Source organism: Urocitellus parryii, chromosome 4, assembly GCF_045843805.1.
Source record: "Urocitellus parryii isolate mUroPar1 chromosome 4, mUroPar1.hap1, whole genome shotgun sequence".
Classification (NCBI taxonomy): domain Eukaryota; kingdom Metazoa; phylum Chordata; class Mammalia; order Rodentia; family Sciuridae; genus Urocitellus; species Urocitellus parryii.
The window spans coordinates 147632159-147655120 of NC_135534.1; the positions used below are offsets into that span (position 1 = coordinate 147632159).

The 22962-nt window shown below is 35.7% G+C and overlaps 1 protein-coding gene across 1 annotated transcript in view; it reads right to left on the bottom strand.

Moving 5' to 3' along the window:
• The window catches only part of Spata6l (spermatogenesis associated 6 like), a 39820-nt gene that overhangs the window by 4358 nt on the left and 12500 nt on the right, over positions 1–22962 (bottom strand). Inside the window, exons 4-10 of the mRNA XM_077797333.1 lie at positions 21631–21672; positions 12010–12134; positions 9506–9581; positions 7296–7540; positions 5487–5589; positions 2962–2996; positions 2001–2188 (exon numbers count right to left, since the gene is read on the bottom strand). Of these exons, the coding sequence (XP_077653459.1) occupies positions 2001–2188; positions 2962–2996; positions 5487–5589; positions 7296–7540; positions 9506–9581; positions 12010–12134; positions 21631–21672 (814 nt within the window). The remainder of the gene's footprint in view (positions 1–2000; positions 2189–2961; positions 2997–5486; positions 5590–7295; positions 7541–9505; positions 9582–12009; positions 12135–21630; positions 21673–22962) is intronic.

The following is a 22962-nucleotide window of genomic DNA, read 5'->3' on the forward strand; positions in this document are numbered from 1 at the left end:
GTCCTGTTTTCCCTGAGACACTCTTTTAACCATAGAGATTCCACACTCTAACCATACACTTATTCTAATCTCAACTGATACTGACTCAAAAAACATGAGGCAATTATGTCATCCAGAGAATCTCTGACCTGCTCTATAAAGACAGTCATAAAAGTCTGGTTGAATAAATGCATAAGCCATTTCACAGGCAGAAGGAGAAACGAGGCCTTCCCAGATCTCCCTCAGGAAGGAATTAATCTCCTCCTGCACTGTCTTTCCCCTGCATTTGGAATGTACTTCCATTAAGTACATAACACAATCCATTTCATACTTAATGTGATGGGATTCTGTCTGCCTTCTCATCTGGTGTGTAAGCAACTGGGAAGCAGACATGTCATGACCGTGTAAATGGCACATAACAGTTGCCCAATAACTGCATACTCAGTTCAGTCTCTCAGAAAATCTTGCTGAACTGATTCTAAGGATTTTGGAAGATGTATATAAATACAACACATGGACAAAAGCTGTGGGCTTTTCCTAGTTCTGGAAGCAGAGAATTAATTGTTGGTTGAAAGAAGATGGATCTTTGATCATCACATTCATCTTGGGGATGACAAAACTGAGGTCTAAAAGGTTGGAGATTTGTGAGAGATCAAACAGCAATTAGATAAAGACAAGCATGAGAGCCAAGTCTCCCAATTACCATCAGTTAAAGCTTCTTCCCACTCTCCATTTAAAATCAATCTCTACCAGGGCTGGGCTTGTGACTCAGTGGTAGAGCACTTGCTTAACATGTATGAGGCACTGGGTTCAATTCTCAGCACCACATATAAATAAGTAAATAAATAAAGGTCTATCAAATCAATTCTTTGAAAGCTTCTGAATTTGTGATAACCCCCCATTTTGCCAACCTGCTACATTCCAGTCTGATGGCAAAAGTATAAACCAGGAGTCAATGGAGACTAGGCACAGAAACAAGTATACGTGTGTGGTCTAACCACCTATCTCAATGTGCCAATGCTGGTTTTCAAAAATCTATATTATATTATTTTCCAATAAAGTCAATAATCAAGAACTCACCATACATTAATAGATATTATTAAAATAATTACCTTGTTTCCTTAAATGAATTAACATTTTAATATAGTTATTCTATCATTTCTGAAAAACACTAAAAATGGGTTGCCACTTTCCTCATGTACCTCAAATTTTACATAGTTCCTGTTAAAATCTCAGGGCCTATTTGGTTCTGGGATATATTTACTATGAATTCCTTTGTGATCAACAGTATTCTTTTGGTATGGGCATTTATTTCTTATTCTGTTCACTAATAACAGAGAAAAGAAAATGGACATATCTTTCCCATTTAAAATAAAATAACTATCTTTAAAATATTATTTTCAGTTAAGGTGATCACCTGTGCTGGCTTGCCTAAGACTCAGAGGATTCCCAGAACTTAGAGGGCTCAACTCAGGGCAGACCCAAGGACCGTGGGCATTTGGTCACCTTCCCAGAGTGCAGTTTGGCAAATGCAGATTCTAGCTTTTAGCTCTCTGGTCTGTCCTCCAGACATATGCAAATGTATTTTGATTATCTGTGATAATAATGTAGACAAAGAAAGAAACTATCTCTAGAAAAAGAAAATACATCCACATGTTAATATACTTGTCTTTGGCAGGACTATGAGAAATTGGTTTTCACTTTTTTTTCATTATTTTCTAAGATTTCTATAGCAAAGATTTTTATACTGATGAAATAAAGAGCTTTAATTTTAAAATTTACAATAGATAAAAATGTATAGATAAATAGTATCTATACCAGTTAGTTGTCTATTCATTTCTTAGAGATGTTTTCCAGAGGCAAGGGAAAAGGCTCAATTCTGACTTTGGGGTAAATTTTAAAAAGAACAGTCTTTTTTTTTTTTTCATATCAAGGTATCCTCAGAAAGCAAACTAATGAAGTGACTGGGCTTTTCTGCTGCCAGACCTCAGTGCTCTCTTCAAGCAGAGATGATTGCTAACCTTTCTCGGAGAAAGGGCTGATCCAGAGGGCTGGTAGAGGTGGATTGCTGGGAGGTGGCAAGTGAAGCTTCCCGGTGGAAATCGGCATCCCCTTGGTTCTTGGGCAAGGGCTTTCCAAACTTACTTGAATTTAAACTTGATGATGATTCATTCCTTAAGACAATCCATTCATCTGGCTCTTTGATAACCTGAATGACAATAGTTGTGCATTATTCTTTATTTTTTTGTTTTGTTTGCTTAATTTAGAGCCAGGGGTGGGGTGGGACAAGGAAGAGAACTGGGAGTAAGATGATAAAATACTTGTCCCTGCAAATGAAAGAGGAACTGCAATGCAGAAGACTATAGAGACAAAATGCTCAGGAGTCAAGGTCAAGGAAAAATAACCCACAGCCTATATGTTTAGCATATATTAATAGGGCAAAATAAATTAATGCTTTGAACTTTGATTTCTGAGGATGGGGGATTATTAGTCTGGAAAACATATACATATATATATATATATATATATATTCAAATTTTTAAATGCTATGGCATAAGAAGCATAGTATATTCAATTTGCTCTGCACATATATATTTTCAAGTCATACCATAGAAGTCTGAGCCTTCACTTTGACAAACCAAACTTCAAGAACAAGTGATTTACCACCTCTATGTATAAACATTCAATTACAGAAAAAGCAATGAAAATCACTACTGATAAAGTAGGTACTGGGCCCCTATATACACCCTCCTAGGTAACTCATCCTACAATTGAAAAGAGGAGAGGAAACTAATAAGTCCCAAAGCAAAGAGTACAGGGGAGCCTGGGCACCTCTTTGCATAAACCCTAGTTAAACTAAAGCAAGTCCACATAAGCAGCACTAACTGGAAATACATTTCCACAACTGATTGCAGAAAACCCAGTAATTGACATAAGATAGCTGGAAATTAATCATTTTACAAATGCTACTTCTAAAATTACCTTTACGTTTGCTGCAATGCTGTCAAGAGAAGAAGCTAGAAGAAAGAGGAACAGGTGTTTGAATGACTCATTATTACCATTAACCCTAAAACTGCTGTTACATGTATTCCACAGCAGTATATAAATTTTAGACAATGAATGAGTTATTAAAGAACTTAAATGCTCCCTTGTAAATTACACTATCACTTTTAAATCTCCATTTAGTCACTGCAATTCTATTTCTGTCTTCTTGAAGTCAAAAGTGAGGTTATAATTTAATGACACCACATATGGGAAGGGTTAAGGTAAAGCAAACCTAAAGTGAAGCAATAAGTTCAATACCTTTATGCAGCCTTATGCAGAAAAAAACTATATTTGCCTAGATGCTCAGAACCTAAAAAGACAGTAATGTGGGTCTAAAAAAATCATATACTCTGCCTCTTCTGCCATTTTCTTTGGTTTTTATAGGATTATATGCAGGAGCTCTTGAGTATATTGTCTGAGGTAGTCACAAATGTTAAATTGAAACAATGAATACATAAGAGCTTAGAGAAATATAAAGCAGCAACAATGGAAATCATTATCACCCTAAATAAATATGAGAAGTATATAGAATACCAGAAAAGCTAAGGATGATAGGAAGTGAAGTAATAAATTCACATAGAGAAAACTAAGGTGAAGTTGGATTTTTCCAGGTTGGGAAAAAAATTATTTTGAAATAAAATATTTATAAGATGATGCTGATTCCACCCTGGCTTCCCCCAGTGTGACTGGGGATTAGGCAGTAACAAGGACTTTCCTGGATGGAAAATGCCCCCATGCCACTGGTAATAAGAAGGAAGACTTTTTAAAAACGAGTTTTCAAAGTCTGGTAGTTTTCATATCTTCTGAGTCACAAATATGTGCATATTCATCTCATCCCAGGAGCTCTCCTCTGCCACCCTGAACTGGACAGGGCATTGGCAGTGCTAAGGTCCTTGCAACAATAGCCACAAACCTGCCCTGGGGCCTAGGAACCTCCTTGCTACTGATTTTGAGCACTCCTTGCACAGAGGGCTGGCTTTTATTCCCCCGCTTCTCAAAGTGCAGCCCATAGACCAGCAGCATCAGTATCACATGGAGGCTTATTAGAAAAAAAGGATCCTGTAACCTCTCTGGAACCTTAGTTTTCCACTTGGCAGGATAAAGAAACGACAAAGGCTGAGACCTTGTGATATATGAGTCCTGTTATATTCAAACCAGCAATAAGCCCAACTTGTCCTTCCCAGGGAAGGACATTTGCTTCTGCTTGATTTCACTGTAATAGGAAAGACAGTGCTGCTTTTACAGGCCATGTGGATGATTTCAATTCACAGAACTTAAATTAAATGTCAGAGGTGATGAAGCACTTTCTGCTTCAAACCCTATACTCTGACCTTGGTCAGCTACTATCATACAGTCACCATGATCTAAGAATACTGGCCTGAGTTGCCATAAAAGACTCTGCAGCCCCCTAAGAGTACAAACCTTTAAGCCTAAGAAAGAGAACTCTATTGTCAGGAATGGGACAAGACCAGTCCTACCAGGAGACGAGGGAAAAGGAACCACCACCATCCCTTCCTAATCAAATAATTTTGATTACATTCAGGAATGGATGAATAGTTGAATTTGCTACCTTGACCTTCACTATTGACATGATTCACAAATCAAAGTCAAAAGGTAAAGGACACCCAGGAATGCCTTAACCCAGCAATTCTCCATGTGTACTCCAGGAACCTCCCTAGGGGTTCCAGAGAACTTTTAAGCAATTTTCAAAGTCAAATTGTTTGCATAATAATACTAAGCTATGATTTGTTCTTTTCACTTTCATTTTCTCACAATCCTAACAAAGGCTACTATGACATGTCATAATATCACTGTGCTAATGGAATTTGTGTTAGTGTTTTATATTTCTTAAATGTCTTAGTTTTAACTTCTAACATGTTAAATATTGATAGACATTATCCACCTCAACAATAGCTCTTTGGATAATCAATAATATTTAAAAATGGACAAGTGTCCTGAAATCTAATGTTTTGAGATCCCTGCCTTAACCAAACTGCTTCAGATACAGTTGGCTCCCTCCTCACTGATAGGGAATCTTGTATAGCAAATGCTATATCTCCTAATCACCATCAATCTTTTACTCTTTCCTACTTGGAAAAAATGGCAGACAAAATAGCTTTTTTGTTAGCTATTAATGGTGCCTTTGCAAGGAGTTCACACCAAGACAGACTACTGTCTGCTTTTTCAGCTCTGCCAAAAGACAAATGCAATACTTTGTGGGCAATAATACTCAGGACAGGCCCCTGCAATAGAAGGGGGACTATCCAATTGATGGCTTGGAGGCTTGGCCGCCTCAGCTCCATGGGAACACCCTCTGCGAACATCACAGATGGAGAGTCCTTCATAGTCAGGCCCATGGTGTCCAGTGTAACTTTTGATTCCTCAAAATGAAAGAAGATAAATAAGTAGGATGCACTGGTTCTCATAAGAATATGTACAGGTGTAACAAGAAACTTGAGTACCTCTTCTTATTGGAAATGGGAAGTTTGGAAACTTAGATTTTCTTCTAGACTTTCGTGAATGATGCTCTGAACTATTTTCACCAAAGGGCTTTGCACTGTCCACCTGAAAATAAAGAAAAAATAAGACTACAATCTAAAGTAGGTTTTATCCCTTATCCCTATTATCCCTATTACCTAAAAATGCCTTTCTCCTCCTCAATGATTGATTAGATAGCTCGGAAAAGAGAAAGTTGAAAAACAAAAAAATCACAGTCTCCAAGTATGTTAGAGAAACTGTTTGTCCTTGTCTTCACTGAGGCTTCATTGAAGCTAGAACATGAGGATACAGGCTACATGTTAGCATAAGGAACTAAAGTTGAACACAAATTACATTCTAATAACTGATAAGGATGGAGCAGAGTAGGAAGCAAGCAAAGCTTTATTTTGATCTTTTAAAGAGAGGACAGAGTTTCATGTTTCTAAATAGTATGAACACTGCTGGCTCAGGCAGGGACCTCTCTGAGAGCAAGGGATTGCCACAAGGTGACATTTCGGCCTTCTACATTCCCTTCCAGTCTGAGAGTATTTGTAGGTATGTTGTCTATTTGGTAGATTCTAGCATTAAGTTCTGACTTCCTAAAAACTAACTACTTTAACATTATCTTAACAGAACCTTGACTTTCAGACTTATCATGCCTCACTATATGTCAAATACAGAAACATTACAACTAGCAACTTTAATATCACCTTAACATATTATAAATATTTAATATTCTGGAGAATAAGTCACTAACTAGAACATGGAATGGTGTTTATGAGGAGTATAAAATAATATAGAAAATTCTTTTAAAGCAATGTTCATGGTGGCTCACACTTGTAATCCCAGCAGCTCTGAGGCAGGAGGGTCACAAGTTCAAAACCAACCTAAGCAACCTAGCAAGGCCCTCAGCAAGTAAGCAAGAACCTGTATCAAAATAAAAAATTAAAAAGGCAGGCTGGGGATGTGGCTCAATGGTTAAGCACCCCTAGGTTAAATCCCTGGCACAAAATAAATAAATAAATAAATAAATAAAAAGCAATGCTAACTAAAATATATCAGGATATGAAGGTGTATATACACTAAATACACTAAAATTATAATTCGATAAAACCTATGAATACAAAAAAGATGGAGAAAATGAACAAAATTAAATGAAATAATGATTTTACTGTGTTAGTGAGCCTATGGGTAATTTATTTTCTTGAACTTTGTCATATTTTCCATTGTTTTTATAGTACAACATTTAAAAATTGTAAAGAGATTAAGAGAACTAAAGCAATTAAATTTGCTCACTACTTCCTGCAGGATAAATTTAAAGTGCCTCTAATTAATGGCTGTGAATATGGCATATCCTTGCTTCTTCCTACAAACATATTCTCCCTGCTCTTCAAAGTATGGCTGCTGGGACACCAATCTCATTGAGAAAACCAAAGCAGTTTTCTTTTAAACTGATGAAACTTCAGTTTTGAATTGATAGATTACACACCAGCCTATTTTCAACTCCCAGCAGTTCACAAACTCTTGAAATATGCTCTAGGAATAATTTTTTTTAATTAAAAATAGGGATGTTGACATTTGCCAAGCAAGTTCTTTGTATGAGATACCTTTAGAGGAGCTTCCTGGAAATTATTCTAGGAAAGAACATAATTTATTCACAGTTGTTACTTAATTTGAATTCCCTCTTTATTTACTACTACTCATTTGTTTTCATGGCCTAACCTTCCTTTATTCACACCATCATCTACATCCTGACCATTCCAAAGTATTCCCAAAAGTAATTTTAGGCTCACATGTCTAACCACAAAAGGAGGCTTCCCTTCTTCAGAGATTTTGAAGTTGTTTCCAAGGTTCATCTGAGCTGGTTTGTCAAGGAAGAAACGTCTGGTGGAATATGGAGAGGGCGTCCGGGGCTGAGTGCCTCTGGGCTGTCTATCAGGACTGTTCTCCTTTGGCTTTTTCTTTTTATTATTTAAGGGAAACACTGGTCGATGTGATGTGGATAAAGGCATTCGTGACTTACATCTTTCTTCCTGAAGTAAAATACACACACACACACACACACACACACACACACACATATATTACAATAAAAGAAAATTTAATCTGAATATAATAGTATTTAACTGAACTTTTGAAAAATACTAGTGAAAAATGTACAAAATGATATGTACATGGTATGATCTAAATCTTTTAAAATAGAAAAATACATGTGTATGTGTACTGAATATAATTTTTTTAAGTCAAGCTTATCTCTAAATGGTAAGAATTACAGGTGATGTTTGTTTTTATCTTGTCCCTTTTTCTTACCTGTATTTTATCATTTTCTAAAATAAATGCGATACTTTTGTTAGTTATTCATTTTAAAAGTTCACATTTAGAAGGCAGACCTATAAGGAAGTTAAACAAGTTAAAATGGTAGAATGGAAGAAAAGGATAGACTGAAAATTTGCCATGAACATATCACAAATAAACTGGAGAAAATGGAGGACTAATAAAGAGAAACTTAAAAGCAATTACTATGTCTGGTAAGGTGGCACACTTGTAAGCTACCAGGGAAGCTGAGGCAGGAGAATAGCAAGTTTAGATCAGACTGGGCAATTTAGTGAAACCCTATTTCAAATTAAAATAAATAGGGCTGGGGATATAAATCAATGCCCTTGGGTTTAATCCCCAGTATAGTGGGGGGAAAGTAGCTAATGCCATCCTTAAAATTAATTACTGGTCTCCATTCTGTGAGAACTGATAGATTTTCATAGATTAGTGGCCCTTCTAATAGTGCCCCTTAATCTGTAGTTCATAATTTCAAGGTATTTTCTACGACTACTGTGAGATTAGGGATAAGCACTTTACTATTAATTTTATTCTACCTTGTCCTAAAGTATTTAAAGAAGCTTTACATTTTATCTTCATTTCTTCTCCATTCCGTTCTAGAAAGAATTTCTAATGGCTATGTGCATTAAGGTAAAAGAAAGACTGAAAAAAATGAGGATGAAGAGAAATTAGGAGTGAAAAAGATGGTAGTGTGGAGGTGATGAGCCCAGGTGCCCTGAGCTCTTCATACCTACTGAAGATGGACTGCAGATGCAACTCTGAAGTTAAGCCTCAGCAGAAGAAAGAAGGAAACAAAATGTTCACAAGACCACCATTTGACCCGGTTATCCCTCTCCACAGTCTATACCCCCAAAGACTTAAAAACAGCATACTACAGGGACACAGCCACATCAATGTTTACAGCAGCACAATTCACAATAGCTAAACTGTGGAGCCAACCTAGAAGCCCTGCAGTGGATGAATGGATAAAAAAAAAAAGTGGCACATATACACAATGGAATATTACTCAGCAATAAAAGAGAATAAAGTCATGGCATTTGCAGGTAAATGGATGGGGCTGGAGAAGATAATGCTAAGTGAAGTTAGTCAATCCCCCAAAACAAATGTTTTCTCTGATAAAAGGAGGCTGACTCATAGTGGGGTTGGTAGGGGGAGCATGGGAGGAATAGATGAATTCTAGATAGGGTAGAGAGGTGGGAGGGAAAGGGAGGAGACAGGGGATTAGCAAGGATAGTGGAATGTGATAGACATCATTATCCAAAGTATATGTATAAAGACACGAATTGGTGTGAATATACTTTATATACAAACAGAGATATGAAAAATTGTACTGGATATGTGTAATAAGAATTGTAATGCATTCTGCTGTCATTTATTTTTAAAAAATCAATTAAAAAAACAAAATGTTCACAAGATCAACAAACAAACAGAACAATAACTGGTCGATTATGTCAAACTTGTGATTTTAATGTCTAAATTATCCACTTTTACACCATACCAAATACATGCCAAACATATCCACTCTAATGTGATAGGCTGAGCGAACAGTGCGAATATAGAAACCTAGCAAAAAACTTTAGAGGTTTCTATTTGTTCAGTTGCATTTAAAATTTAAGTTCATGGAAAAAATTCTGTCATTTCTATTGCTGTCTTTTGATTATACTTACATGAAATCTGTTTCTATGCAGAAACATACATTCTCGGATGGCTGTCCTTGTAGAAAACTCTAGTTTGGGAGCAATGCCCTAAAAATAAAATAGCATAAAAGAAGCAATTAATTACTAGAAACAGTTCTTCCCATATCTCATCCTAACTTAAAATCATTCAAGAACCTAATTGCCCTTCTGTGGTTGGCATAATCCACATATATTATCTAAAATATATACATAATACGAATAGCTAAAGACTTATATAATATGTATTATTTACTAGATCCAGAAATAAGTATGTTGAAAATATTAACTCCTATAATCCTAACATAACCCCATGAAGCAGGTCCTAATAGGATCTCCATTAGTAGATGATTAAACTAATATACAGTTTGAATAACTAATCCAGTGTCCATGCTATTAGATACTCTGTTTATCAAGGGACAATGAAATTGAATGAGATTACTAGAAGGAGGGATAGATAAAGATTCTCTTTTCCTGTCTTTGAAAAACTTGTTTTATATATCTTATATCAAATATTCATATTCATCAGAATTATTTCCAAACTTAAAATGAATTTTGTTTCCTAAACTGATGCTGCTATTTTTCCTCATTACCATACTGTCTAGAAGACTGTTAAAGTACCAAGTGAAATTTAAAATACATATATATGGAAATGCAAAAAAATCCCATTTAGTAAAGGAAAGAAATCTAATTATTAATGAATTGATAAATTAAGAGAATAAAGTGAATAACTTCCTATAATGTTAATGGAAAAAAGTAGGAGTGGGCAGTAATAAATACAAAAGAATTAGCATCATGCACTAAGAGTGCCAACAATGAAACATAAGGACCCCTGATCTACTACTCACCAGCTCTATGATCTTCAGTACATTTCTGAAACCCCCCTAAACCAGCTTTCCATCCACACAATAGGAAAAAGAATAGCAGAACAAAGTGCTCACAAGGTCAAGAAGGTTTTAACAAGAAAATCCATGTAATGAGTTCAGCATAGTACCTGCTATCTAGTGAGCACACAATGAACAAGAGCTATCATTAAAACTTCAGCCACGGTTTTTATTTTGTGTTTTGGAATATTTGAGAGAAACAGAGCGCTTCTTTTTACAAACTGTTTAAAATATAGTGAGATTAATGTAATTGTAAGAATTGATAGAATTAATGTAATTGTAAGAAACTATTTTCATACATTTTTAAAATTCCTTCTCTGATGATTATGTACATTTATAAATAACTATAAACACAGCATCTTACATGTCCTTCTTTCTGTTTATGCCCATAAAGTTAAACAGATAATGTGAAAAACATAAGATAGTGTGTTTTTCCTTGTCTTGATACTTTGCTGGATTCCAGCCCAGTGTTTAAAGATGACTTGTACAGTGGCATGGGAGGCTGACGCAAGAGGATCTCAAAGCCATCCTCACCACTTTAGGGAGGCCCTAAGCAACTTAGTGAGACCATGTCTCTAAATAAAAGATTAAAAAGGGCTGGAGACATGGCTTAATGGTTAAGTGTCTCTGAATTCAATCCTATGTAACAAAACAAAAGACTTTTATTTAACAGAGAATTTGGGCAATATAAGAGTTTCTCTTTAAGTTTTATTCCCTTTTAATTTCTGAAAAGCGATATCCCAGTAACTCACCATAATAAAGGCAAGCATATCATAAGACCATGAGTATAACTGATACAAGATAATGATGTTGGGGAAAAAAATAGTTTCAGTAATATTTGCCAAAGTCTCAAAAATATTGAAGGGCTTAAAGATACAGACATTAGGCTGGGCACAGTGGCGTATGCCTATAATCCCAGCGGCTCAGGAGGCTGAGGCAGGAGGATCACAGGTTCAAAGTCAAGCTCAGCAACTTAGTGAGGCCCTGAGCTACTTGTCTCAAAATAGAAATAAAAATGGCTGGAGACATAACTCAGTGGTTAAGCATCCCTGGGTTCAATCCCTAGTACCAAAAACAAACAAACAAAAAACCAAAACACACACACCAAAAAGAAAGATCCTTCAGTAATAACAATTAGTAGGACTCTGTCAATTTCCCCTCTGTTAAATAAAGGCCATAAGATCTGCCTTGGCTAACTTGAGAGATGTTAGGAGAAAAATATTATGCATAAAAAGTTGAAGGCACAAAATAAATGAGAGATAACATTACCACTATTGCTTCTTTACTTAGTCATAATTGCTATGACTAAATAAATCTTTCTGTTAATCTACAATAAGAAGAAGTTGAGATATCAATTTGCTTGTATAGCTATGTGATAATGCAGCTATGTCAATGATTTAGCCTGAATGGATAATAAGACTTCCACCATCAGATCAATGGTAGAAATAAGTATAATTTGGTATCTTGAGCAGGGCATCTAAACAGGGCCACTGAACAGCAGTGAGGTACTAAGCAAGATAAAGTTATCTGTCCAAGATCAACACTGTTGAGAATAAAATGTTCATGTTCCAAGAATTTCTCTCCCAATAGAAGCCCAGATGAGCAAGATCACTTACTGGAAAACCTATGGCTGTCTTCATAAGCACCTCTCTATGTATTCCAGGATGTGAAGGTGTCAACTTAGGCTCAGGGAAAAGAAAATCTCGTGTGTTTTCTTCATAGTAGGCCAACTCTTCCCACACTAGAAAAGAAGGAGAAAAGCACAAATATGTGCATCTTCACCCACGTTTAACAAAATAAAAGTTCAGACAGACTATGGCAGAGATGCAAATAAGTAAAAATAGACATTTTGGTACCAGCACTTGTTTTTCAAGGGGAAAATAATTTCTACTATTTTGTTATCTCATGGATAATGTTTAACAATTCTCTCAAGTCATAACAGATTAAAGAGACTAAAGGGTTGCTCCACAAAACAGAACAAAGAAGAGAACCTATCTTTTCCAACCATCCTTTCATTCTTTCCCTCACCAAATATTTACCAAGGACAAACCTTGGCCACACCCCAGGAATAGATAGGAACAAGGCAGACACACCCCTACATACACAAAGGTTACTTATTTAGATTGGGGTTCATTGTCTGCCATACAGGGGTGCCACTGGCCCAGAGAACAGGTAAACCTGTGGTTCTCATTAGGGGCAGCATCAACCCCAGGGACATTCTGGTCATTTGTGAGGCATTTTATGGGCAGGAGCCAAAGGTGGTAGGGTGTCCTGCAGTGCTCACAATACTCCTGCCTCTTGGACAATGGGCTATCTGCATGATTTTCTATAGTCCTATAAGACATTCTTTCAGGCTAAAAATTGCCTGATGAATATCTGAGCCAAGACCTTAAATCTATGTTACATATAAGTACTAAGCATTTTTTGTGTGATTTTAAAATAAACTGAATTTTCTAAGAATGTGGGTATAGCATATATCAAGGAAAAATTTTACTTTGTATTGTTTGAATCTTCATCAAGACCTGTCTGGCATTTTGAAAACCATGTCACATTTAAATACCTCACTATGCTCAGTTTTATGTACTGATATGCATATCATTTTATTATAAACATCTGTCCTTTATTTTTCCCTTATATTACAGTTGGAATATTATATTTTCTTTCCACTTGCCTTCCCAGACATGATCCAGCTTATGATCCACAAAAACTGATGATGAATCTTCCCTCAATCTTCCCTCCTCTGCAATGTATTCCCCACAGATTATGCTATTCATTCCTTCTCATTGTGTTGAGATCCTATTCATCTTTCAAGCTTCATCCTAAATGCATTATAGTTTCTTCATCCTAACAGGTCCGAACCAGAAGTCATATTTTCCCCCCAATATTCAGCTCTCCATTAGCAAGTTCTGTTGACTCTATCTCCAAAGTAAATCTAAAATCTGCTTCCTTTGCTTCATCTTTATAGTTACCACCCTAACTCCATGCCCCACCCCTTAACCTCTCTCCTGGGTCACTGCTATGGCCTCCTAGGTGATCCCCCGGCTTCCATCGCCCACCAAACTTATTCTCCACGCTCTGTGTTATTTTAAGTACATCAAACTGTGCCTTTCATCTGCTTAAAACCTTCCAATAGTCTTCCCAAATATTAAAATAAAACTTAAGCAACTTACCCCAGCCTTCAAGACTCTACATAATCAGGCCTCTCGTAACCTTCTCCTACTTTATTTATTACCCTCCCCCTGGGCTGTTTCCTGTCATCACTGCTGCCCATCCTTGCTGTCCCTCAAACATACTAAGTTCGCCTCTATTACAGAATTTTGTCCTACTGTTCTCCCTGTAGTATTCCTCCCCCTGACCCTTGAATGGCTGGCTCCCTCCTATCAAATGATAGACTTGACTTAAGTATCATCTCATCAGAAAGTTAGCAACTCAGCCCAAAGGAGTGTTCCACATTACATCACTCTATTTTATTTTTGATATCACATTTATCACTGTTGTTGTTGTCGTTGTTGTTCATGTATTTATTCATGATCTGCTTCCTCTGTGAAAACACTGACTTTGTCTTTTCTGTTCACTATTCTATTGACAGGGCTGCCCCTAGAAAGGTGTGAACTCAGGGCAGTTCAACAATTACAGGGCAGACTAAGACAATCATCCCTAAAAAGGAGTCACAATGTCAGCATCTTTCACAGACCCCTCGAATTATCGTTAAAGACAAACTTTTTAAATATCTTTATTTCTATTTGTTTATTTTTATGTGGTGCTGGGGACCGAACCCAGGGCCTCATGCATGCAAGGCAAGCACTCTACCACTGAGCTACAACCCCAGCCCTAAAGACAAACATTTTAAAACTGAATTCCAAAGATGTTCAGAGAAGAACAGTAAAGTATAGCATACTGGATGCTGCCTTCAGAACTACAGAACAACATAATTCTAACACAGTGAATACTTGATAAATGTAATCCTCATATTCATTCAAGAAAATGAATGAGTTTTTTTGTGTATGTGGTTCTGTGGACTTAACCCAGGGACACTCTACCACTGAACTGTATCCCCAGTCCTATTTGATTTGATTTAATTTAATTTAATTTAAGACAGGGTCTTGCTGAGGTGCCCAGTCTGAACTTAAATTTTCAATTCTATCTCAGTCTCCCAAGTAGATGGGATTACATTCATTTTTCAATGATTTTTTTTCTTTCATTATTCAAGAAATATTTGTTGAGAACCTACTATGTGCCAAGAGTACTAAAGAATGGATATATACAGGTGAACAAGATAAACACAATTCCTGCCCTTCTGGAGTCTGTAGTCCAAAAGTGCTAATACATTAAATATTACTAACACATTAAAAATAATATATTTAAAATTAATGCACCAAAACCTCAAAAAATAAATGTATAGTTAAAAGTTATAAGTGCTGGGCTGGGGTTGTGGCTCCATAGCAGAGCACTTGCCTGGCACATTTGAGGCACTGGATTCAATCCTCAGCACCACATAAAAATAAGTAAACAAAATAAAGATATTGTGCCCAAGCATAACTAAAAAACATTTTTAAAAAAAGAGTTATAAGTGCCAGGAGTGAAAAGAAGTAGATTCCATGGAAGTCAATTACTGGGAGTAAAGAGATAAAGAGGAGGTGAGGAGACAGGTGGGCAGGTGAGTACAATTCTGAGATCAGTCTTCTGCTTCATTTACTAGTCTTATCCCAGCCTCCTTTTTCATCAGTGCTCCCTTTACAGTGTTCTCTGTGACAGGTGTGACCTCTCCACCCTTGTTGGCCCAAAACAGACTCTTCCTCCAACTGAACAATGAAGTACAACATAAAAATGGGAAGTGGTGTACCAGTTTCCTTCCCTATTACTAGCAACACAAAAGCAGCTTTCTACTGAAGACTGTGGCCCACTGGATAAAAACTCAGGTTCCAGAGTCAGTAAAAGTTGGCTTTAAATCCCTGTTTCACCATCTATCAGCTATGTGACCCTAGGTAATTATGCAAATATTATAACTTCAGCTTTCTCTTTAGGTAAATATACAAATCATCCTAGTTACCTAACCTTAGGGGTACTGTAAGGACAAATGACAAAACACATGTAACATGAAGCAGAGCATCTGACATTACCTGTCATTGTCATGATTGCTCCCTAAAACCTGCCTAAGGGTTGTCCCAGCGCTACTCGGGTCTCTGTGAACATGGTTACATTCCTGATGGGAACAAATACCTAGATGTGTAGTATGAAATAGGCTTTTCCTTTGTCCTCTTACCTTTCAAATGTTTTCAGCTAGTTCTTGTCACTACATCCAAAATGACAACATTAAATTATTATTTCTATATGCAGCAAGAATTTAGATTAAAATAAGAGGTCAAAGAAGTGGAAGTGAGCTCATCTACTACATTCGGAATAATAAGATTAAAAATAGACTGAGGGCCTGGGATTGTGGCTCAGCAGTAGAGAGCTCGCCTAGCACGGGCCTGACCCGGGTTCGATCCTCAGCACCACATAAAAATAAAGGCATTGTGTTGTGTCCATCTACACCTAAAAAATAAATATTTTTTAAAAAATAGACTGAAACAGTTTAGAAAAATAAATAGAAGGCTATAAAGCTTCTTAATACAGTTTCTCTGGTTTGGTCATTTTCCAGACACCCAAACTGCCACCAAGTGTGAAAATGTCAGCATAGTAAGGGGACGTTACAAAAAGAGTCAAAGTTATAAATAATGAACTCATTCACAGGCTGAGCAAGTCTCAGGACAAATGAAGTGTCTGAAAGAACTCAGTGTTCTCCATAGGCTAATGGCATAGATAGTAGCATCATCTAACCAAAAAAAAAAAAAAAAAAGGAAATGAATGTGTCTTTAAGAAGAACAATAATTTTAATAACATTGGTTTTAGAAATCTTTAACATTTATAGAGCATATCAGAATTGACAATATGATTCTAGAGAGAGAATATCATTTGATTCTCTCTTTACAGACAGGGAAACTGAAGCTCTCAGAATTTAAGACATTTCATGATGCCCACATGGCAAAGTAAGAATTCAAAAGCAGTTCAGCTGAGGCAAACAAAGTAAATGAAGTAAACGAAGCTGAAGACTAATCTTAGAATTATACTCACCTTCCCACCTGTTTCCCACCTCCTCTTTATCTCTTTACTCCCAGTAATTGACTTTCATAAAAACTATTTTCCGTGCTGGCACCTAGTGAACACAACTGGTGAAGTATAAAATCAAGCTCTGATTAAGTAAATGGGTGCCCATTAAAATAGGATTTTACAGTTATACTGAATATACATGGATTACCCAAAGACAAGGTATTTGCTTAGGAGATTAATAAAAAGTACAAAGCTCACCGTCAAACAGGATTACACTGCCCCCCTGTGTCCATAGTTTTTTCCCATCTTTGTAAACTAAGAGCCAAAGGGATCATTAATTTTTGGAAGCAAAATCACTAGACTTCTTCATTCTTTAGCATAAAGCCATATGCAAATCTTAGGCTATTTGTATTCCTATTCTAATGGTAAAATGTCTTTCCATGGTTAAGTGAAAGAGAAGCAAAAAGTATCAAACAATAAAGTACTATATACAGCAAAATACAGCAACATAACAAATCAGCCAAAGAAAAATTGGTCTAAGTGTAGCCTTTGTGACCCCACAGTGCAGCCCACACAAGACTTTAAGCAAGAGGTTAGTATCAAGGACTAGCAGATCCAGAGGGTTCACTACCACCAATTAGTGCCTGGAGTCACTAGTATCATACCAGAAAGACTGGCACAGGGTAGACACATGTGAAGTATACCCTCAATAACATATGCTGAACAATTAATCAGTTAATCTGCATGGCATCTGTAGCTGAGTGAAATTGTTATTTTGAGTAATTTAAACTTAATTCCACTAAAATTATAATCTGAAATTGGAGGATTGTAGACAAAAAGAAAACAAGCATAATAAGGCTCCCACTTTGCATATGATTAACTTGTGAGTTAGAACCAGTATGGATGCACTCAGTTTAAATATTCTCCAATCATCATTATTTACAGACAACTATTTTCATAGCCTTCTCAAAAATGGATTTTGGTCACATAAAAAATATGCAGCAGTTCAACATGAATTAAATTTTAAAAGCAAGTTGCAAAATTCACATATTTAACATACACCACATCTACAAAAATATAGTGTGCACCTCACATATTCAGTATGTAGAGGTGTGTGCATGTGTTATTTTAAGGTTGGTTAAATATACTAAATGCATGATATATACCAAATTCATTTTAAAAGATCTAAAAACATATGCAACTAATTGTTAATAAAGTATCTGTTAGGAGTTGTTGATGAATGAGTTTATGTACTTCTATGTTAATTAAATTTTGTACAGTGAGGTATTTAGGTAATTTTTAATTTTTCATTCATGCAAAATTAAATAAGACCAAAATAAGCATACTTCTACCTTATTAGTATATTAAAATATAACTTGCCACTTAGCAGTGATATATGTTTGAACATAAAATTAGGTCAAGTAAGAAAAAAAACTTATGGAAAAAAACTCAATGGCCTGATTTTAGCCTGTCACTTTTTGGCTGAAACACCTTCACTAAGAATTTCTGAACAGGAGGTAGGAGGCATCTATCTGCTCTGTTCTGTCTGCCTTAAAAAGTAACGACATATCCAAGAGTGTCTATCCCTAAATTCAGGCAGAGTGGGGTTCTTTTCTGTTTGCAGGGGCTGACCAAGAAGTAGAAGAAAGAACTATAGCTGCCTGGGTCTACATCACTTCATAGGGGCCCTTGACTTGCTCTGTTGATATATCATTATGGGTAGGAATATGATCCTCACTCAAAATCCTCCACTGCCCCCATTCTTTAGCTGAGGCATCTGCCAGGTTCACTTTCCTTCTCTCATGCTCTCTTAAGAAAAAGGAACGTTCACATGTAAAATACCAAAACACTGAATCAAAAAAGAGGAATATATATGTATTGACTATGACTAACTAAAGACATAGGTTAAAATGTCAGGAATTTGCAACCAAACACCACAATTAATCAAGGACATTGACAGTCACTTCATATAGAAGAAAAGGAAGCAAACAATTCACAATATGGTAAAATGGAAATTTTTAAGAAGCCAATTTCAAATGTAGGATTTTCACAAATCATCTTTTTTTAAAAGGGGCTATAAAACATGGTAAAATATATCTTAAAGAAATTATTGTAGGAACGATAGTAGAATGATTTGGACATTATTACCCTATGTGCATACATGATTACATGACCTAAATAACTCTACATCATGTACAATCAAAAAAATTATGGAGTTATACTCCACTTAAGTATAAATGTGTCAAAATGCATTCTACTGTCATGTATGATTAATTAGAACAAATTAAAAAATCAATCTAAAAAAATAAATTATTACACATTTTGTAAACACAGTAAATCCAAATGACAATATTCAGCTGGACCTTATTATCTGCTGGATATGGGGAATGGGTATGCTCTGCCTTGCAGATGCAGATGTAGCAGTGAACCTTATGGGTGATCAGTTAACCCCAGATTCACAAGGCACAGTTTCATTTAGTAATTCTATTCTTCATAAATAAACCAAGGAAAAATAATTTTTATAAATATGTGAAAGACAAAATCTAAATGCTCAATAAAATGTAAGGATAACACTATGGGAAAATAGATAGATATAGAAAAATTATAAACTATGGGTAACTAGGTGAACTAGGTAGAATAAGAAAATCCAACCCAAAATATTGCAGATATTCTGTTTATAGCCCTTTAAAAACACATAAGTAAATTAATTAAGGTTTTCATGGCTATCAAAAATCAAGGTATAGATTATCATTAGAAATGATGGAATATTATTCAGACTTAATGAAATCCTGTCATTAGCAGGAAAAATGAAAGAAACTGGATGACATCATGCTAAGAGAAATAAGTCAGACACATAAAGAAAAGTGTTATAGTTTCTCTCTCTGATGTGGAAACTAAAAAAAAAAAAGTGAATCTGGCAATGGCCACGGTGGTGTACACCTGAAATTCCATCGACTTGGGAACTGAGGCAGGAGGATCACAAGTTCAAGACCAGCCTCAGCAACTTAGCAAGACCCAAAGCAACTTACTGTGACCCTGTCTCAAAATAAAAAATAAAAAGGGCTGGGTATGTGGCTCAGTGGTTAAATGTCCCTGGGTTCAATTTCCAGTACCAAAAAGGAAAGGAAAAAAAAAGACAATGAAACAGGGACATAAAATGAGGAAAATCTAATTTTCCTTTTTCCTTTCTAGCTTCTATACATGAGAGAAAACATACAACTGACCACTGACTTTTTGAGTTTGACTTTTTAACAAGAATAGAATATGTATATAACACATATAAAAAGTCTGTAACAATGTGCTCTAATCACAGAGAAATACCAAGAAACATGCTTAATGGTTCTTTCAGGATGATGTGATTTTTGGATCCTTTTTGTAAGTAAAGACTATGAAGTTATTTTCATCTCAGGAAAGAAAAAAACAGAAATGTGTAAATAGCAAAGATCAAAGATCACAAGAGAATTTTCTGGGTTTTAGATTCTCTCTGTCTGTCTCTCCTCTCTCTCTCTTTCTCACACACATACACACACACACACACACACACACACACACCACAGAGATATAAAGCCCTAAAATCACAGAGCCATGCTCAAAGACTATTTATGAGATTAGCTGGTTGTACCCTCTCTCACCAGCTCAGGTCTCAAGACACAATGCAAAAGCATCAGAGAATAGGTTCCTCCTAGAGTCCCATGATTGTAGCAGAGGGGTCACAAACTTTTTCTATAAAGGAACAGATAATAAATATTTTAGGCTTTGCAGGCCATCTGGTTACAACTACTCAACTCTGTCACTGTGCTGTGAAAGAGCTACAAGCAATACTTAAACATGAATGTGGCTATGTTCCAGTAAAACTTTCTTTTAGATGATAAAATCTGAATTTCATATAATTTTCACATTACTAAATATTCTTCTCTTGAAAATTTTTATTCAACCATCTAAAAATGTTGGAAAAACCATACTCAGTTTGGCAGTTTCCCAAGTTTGACAGAATTATTGTATAATGTAGAAAACCACACTCACCCAAGAGAACTAAAAGAAATACACATTGATGTGTATGTGAATGTTCATAACAACACTATTTATAATCTCCCAAAAGTGGAAATAACTCCAATGTTTATCAACATATACATGTATAAACAAAATATGGTGAGTATACAAGAGTATTATTTGGGCATAAAGAGGAATTAAGCTCTGATACATGTTACAACATTCCTAAACCTTGAAAATATTAGGCTAAATGAAAGATCCAGACCTAAAAAGCCACATAGTGTAGCTTTCCATTTATATGAAATTCTAGAATTGACAAATCAATTGAGACATAAAGTAGATGAGCAGTGCTCAGGGGCTGGACGGAAGAGGGAATGAGGAATAACTGCTGTGTATGGGGTTTATTTCTGGGGTAACAAAAAATGTCCTGGAATTGTCAATAGATTGGCAGAGGAGAAGTATATATTATATACACTTTTTTAAAACTTTTTTCTACATTTTTATTGATGCATTATAGTTGTTCATATTGATGGAATTTGTTATTACATATTCACACATGCACACAATATAACAATATCATTTGGCTAATATCACTTCCTAACTTTTCCCTTCTCCCTCTCTGCCTCCCACCCCTTGCTCCCTTTGGTCTACTGATCGCCCTTTGATTTTTAGGAGATCCACTCCGACCTTTGTTTCCCTTTTTCCTTTCTAGCTTCTATACATGAGAGAAAACATACAACTGACCATTGACTTTTTGAGTTTGACTTATTTCTCTGAACAAGATGGTCTCTAGTTCCATTTATTTTCCTACAAAGGCCATAATTTCATTTTGCTTTATGGCTGAAAAAAACTTCATTGTGCATATATACCACATTTTCTTTATCCATTCATCCATTGATAAGACACCTTTGGCTGATTCCATATATACTTTTTAATTCTCAACACAACCCCAAGGTATAACAGCTATCCTCTAATTTTATGAATGAGACAACTAAATCTCAAAGAGAAAAACACAGTAAGGTCACATATATAAACATATAAGCATAAGAAGTTATGTGTTATATAAAGGCTCAGTGTTTAAATGCCAGTCCCCATTTTGTCATGTAAAAATCCTCTTAAAATTAAGTTGGTGTAGAAATGCATTTCTGGCACATTACCTGGAGGCACTAGCTGTATTAACTCAAACCTGGCTAGGAAGCCTAAAAAGGAAAACAGTGGAATTTTAATACTTCAAAAAATTGTCAGAGTTTTTTATTAAATGTTTTAATTTTATAAATTAAACTACCATAACACTCCATTTACATTATTAATAACAACAATGCAGCTAGCCCTCCATATTTATAGGTTCTATTTCCATAGGTTCCCCATCCACATATTCAACCAACTGAGGATAGAAAATATTTCTAAAAATTCATCAGTACTAAACATGTACAGACATATCATGTACAGATTCTTGTCATTATTCCCCAAACAATACAGAATAACAACTATTTACACTGTATTTAAAGTGTTAGATATTATAAGTAATATGGCTATGATTTAAATATATGGGAGGGTGGGTATAGGTTATAAGTCAATACTGTATCATTAGTTATAAGGAAATTGAGTATTGGTGGGTTTGGGGATTCTTTGAGGTCCTGGAACCAATTTCCCATGGATATCAAGTAACAATTATAATTAAAAATAAGTGCCACACCAACAAGGTCTCAGGTGTCAATAAGTTGAGGGAGTAAAATAAGAATATCTGAGTTATAAAAATATCGTTTCAACTCCAGGAAAGTACAGACAAAACATGTAATATTTTGTCCCTTAAAAGTGTATTCATGAGGGCTGGGGTTGTGGCTCAGCGGTAGAGTGCTCGCCTAGCACATGTGAGGCCCCGGGCTCAATCCTTAGCGCCACATAAAAATAAACAAATAAAATAAATGTATTGTGTCCAACTACAAGTAAAAAATAAATACTTAAAAAAAAGTGTATTCATGCCTGGTGTGGTGATGTAGGCCTGTAATCTCAGCAGCTGGGGAGGCTGAGACAGGAGGATCAAGAGTTCAAAGCAACCCTCATCAATGGCAAGGCACTAAGCAACTCAGTGAGACCTTGTGTCTAAATAAAATACAAAATAGTGGTGGGGATGTGGCTTAGTGGTCGAGTTCCCCTGAGTTAAATCTCTGGTACCAAAAAAAAAAAAGTGTTTTCATAAGAGCATCAAAATGGGGGGCTGGGAATATAGCTTAGTCAGTAGAGTGCCTGCATCTGCATGCACATAGGCCCTGGGTTCAATCCCTAGTACCATTTAAAAAAAAAAAAAAAGGAGCATTAAAATGTGTACTTTTCATCTTAAAAATTCAAAATCTAATTGTGACCCATTAACATAAAAGTTTATCTTACCTAAGACAGTGTACCAATGACTATATAAATTAAGACATAAAATAAAACTTTATTATTATTTGAGTTCAAAATACATTTAGAAATAATGATCTAATCTATAG